The sequence below is a fragment of the Seriola lalandi genome, unplaced genomic scaffold, assembly GCF_002814215.2.
Source record: "Seriola lalandi dorsalis isolate HSWRI2012SDOR001 ecotype SW California unplaced genomic scaffold, Sedor1 jcf7180002001694, whole genome shotgun sequence".
Lineage (NCBI taxonomy): Eukaryota > Metazoa > Chordata > Actinopteri > Carangiformes > Carangidae > Seriola > Seriola lalandi.
In genome coordinates this window covers 1-1,744 of record NW_019472352.1, presented here as the reverse complement: position 1 = coordinate 1,744, position 1,744 = coordinate 1, and the positions used below count along the sequence as shown (strand labels likewise).

The window sequence follows — 1,744 nt, the reverse complement described above, 5'->3', positions numbered from 1 at the left end:
TTTAGAGATTTTGCTATTGCTACATAGCCAGCATTAGCATTAACAGCTGTATACTTACCGGTCTTGCAAAGAGCTTCATCCATCGTTATGTTTACAATACAAGAGGTTACAATATACCTTCTGAGTAGCGCTACTTCTTCAGAGTAGCATGCATGCTGCAGTGACTCGGTATCGGAAAGTGACCAAATGGAGATAGCTGGTTAGCATGTTAACTTAGAAGAAAAGTAGTGATAGAAATAGAGGAATAACAAGAGGGTTGCTTTCCACCACTGAAGACAGCTCCTGGCGATTAATGGGATGAAGTTTGACGCTAAGATCAGAACATTTCTTCTAGACTGCTAAGTAAACAGCTGTTAATGCTAACATTTGGCAAAAGCAAAACCCACAAATAGTTCCAGTCATCAGCATTTGACAGTAAAATCTATAGTGAAAACGGCCTCACTCTGTCTGAAGAAACTGCTAACCCACCTAAACTAGAGTCTGCTTTTTCAGTGGAGAGTTTCACATGATGTTTCAGTGGCTTGACAGAGGGAACAATGAAACACATACTGATTTCCTGACCCTTTGCTGCTGTGATTTGTGCTTACGTTACTGAGCAGGTGTTCCAGGTTGTGGTCAGAGGCACACTTCCTCTGGTCCTCTGAAAGCTCCTCCACGTGGCTGTCGAGGCTGAAGTGTAATCGCGCAAGCTTCTCCTGCATCTCACGCACATGCTCCAGCTGCTCAAAGGAGCACACCTTACCTAGAAAACAGAGGGGTTAAACTACACAGATGTGACTTTACTATAGCACAAAGTGTAATCTCTTTTTGGTGCAGGAGGATTAAAGCAAAGTCAGAAGTATTTCCATGGCAGCAAAAAATAGCTCCACTGCTATTTGATATCAGTCTGATTCATGTAACAAAGCCACTTTTCAACTTGCTTTATTTTCAGCCTGTAACAGAATATTCCCCCGGTGGCCCATCTAATCAAGGTTATCTTACCGAAAGCCTGTAGTTTGCCTGAGTGGAAGTCGTTGAGGAGGTTGAGAAGCCCTCCCTCCATCTCTCTCACATCTGAGACGTCTGTGAGAAAGGAGTGCTGCAAGGGTGACGACTGGACTACTTTACTGGGCCCTGCTGGCTGGGGGGCCCTGGGCTTCTCCTTGTGGGGCCTGAGAAAAAAAACAAAACATCAGGATCACTAATAACCTGCCTCCTCTATTTATGCTAATGTTTTGGAAAATGAATAATTGGACAAAAAAAAGCAAAAAAGCATTTGCAGCAGTTGTAGATAAATACAGGTGTTTTCTGGAGGATCTTCCTGTTACTCATAGATACAAACCTGGTGGTCTTTGGTGGAGCTACGACGGCTGTGAACACCTCTTTGGGCTGTCCCGCTGCACCTATGGACCTCTTATACTTGCCTCTGTTCTTGGGGGAGGGAGGCTGCGGCAGTCCGAGGGAGAAGGTAGCACTTTTGCTGGCAGGCAGGACGGACAGTTTGCGGGGGTTGATGGGGGGAGGAGGGGGCTGCGGGAGAGACACCTTTGGGCTGCGCTTCTTGCGTTTGTCTTCCATTATTATTTTTTTTTTTAAGTGAAGCCCTCTAGGATGAGATGAGGGGGCACTCGCTGCCTGGCTGGTGTACAGGATGTCCTGCAACAACAAAGGTAGGAAGTTCAAAAGCAGCAGCCTTCCCTTCCCTAAGAGAAGGGCTCTGTGGAGGACACTGACTGCCAAAATTAGTGCTGCAGCTCAGGATTCT

At 46.0% G+C, this 1,744-nt stretch overlaps 1 protein-coding gene across 1 annotated transcript; it reads right to left on the bottom strand.

The window, feature by feature from the left end:
* Positions 1-15: 15 nt before the first annotated feature.
* On the bottom strand, positions 16-1,653 carry LOC111664690 (coiled-coil domain-containing protein 28B-like). The gene is made up of 3 exons (XM_023419387.2): positions 1,322-1,653; positions 982-1,151; positions 16-742 (listed from the first exon to the last, which is right to left on the bottom strand). Exons 1-3 carry the CDS (start codon positions 1,555-1,557, stop codon positions 489-491), a joined length of 660 nt encoding a protein of 219 aa, XP_023275155.1. The 5' UTR covers positions 1,558-1,653; the 3' UTR covers positions 16-488.
* Positions 1,654-1,744: the final 91 nt, after the last annotated feature.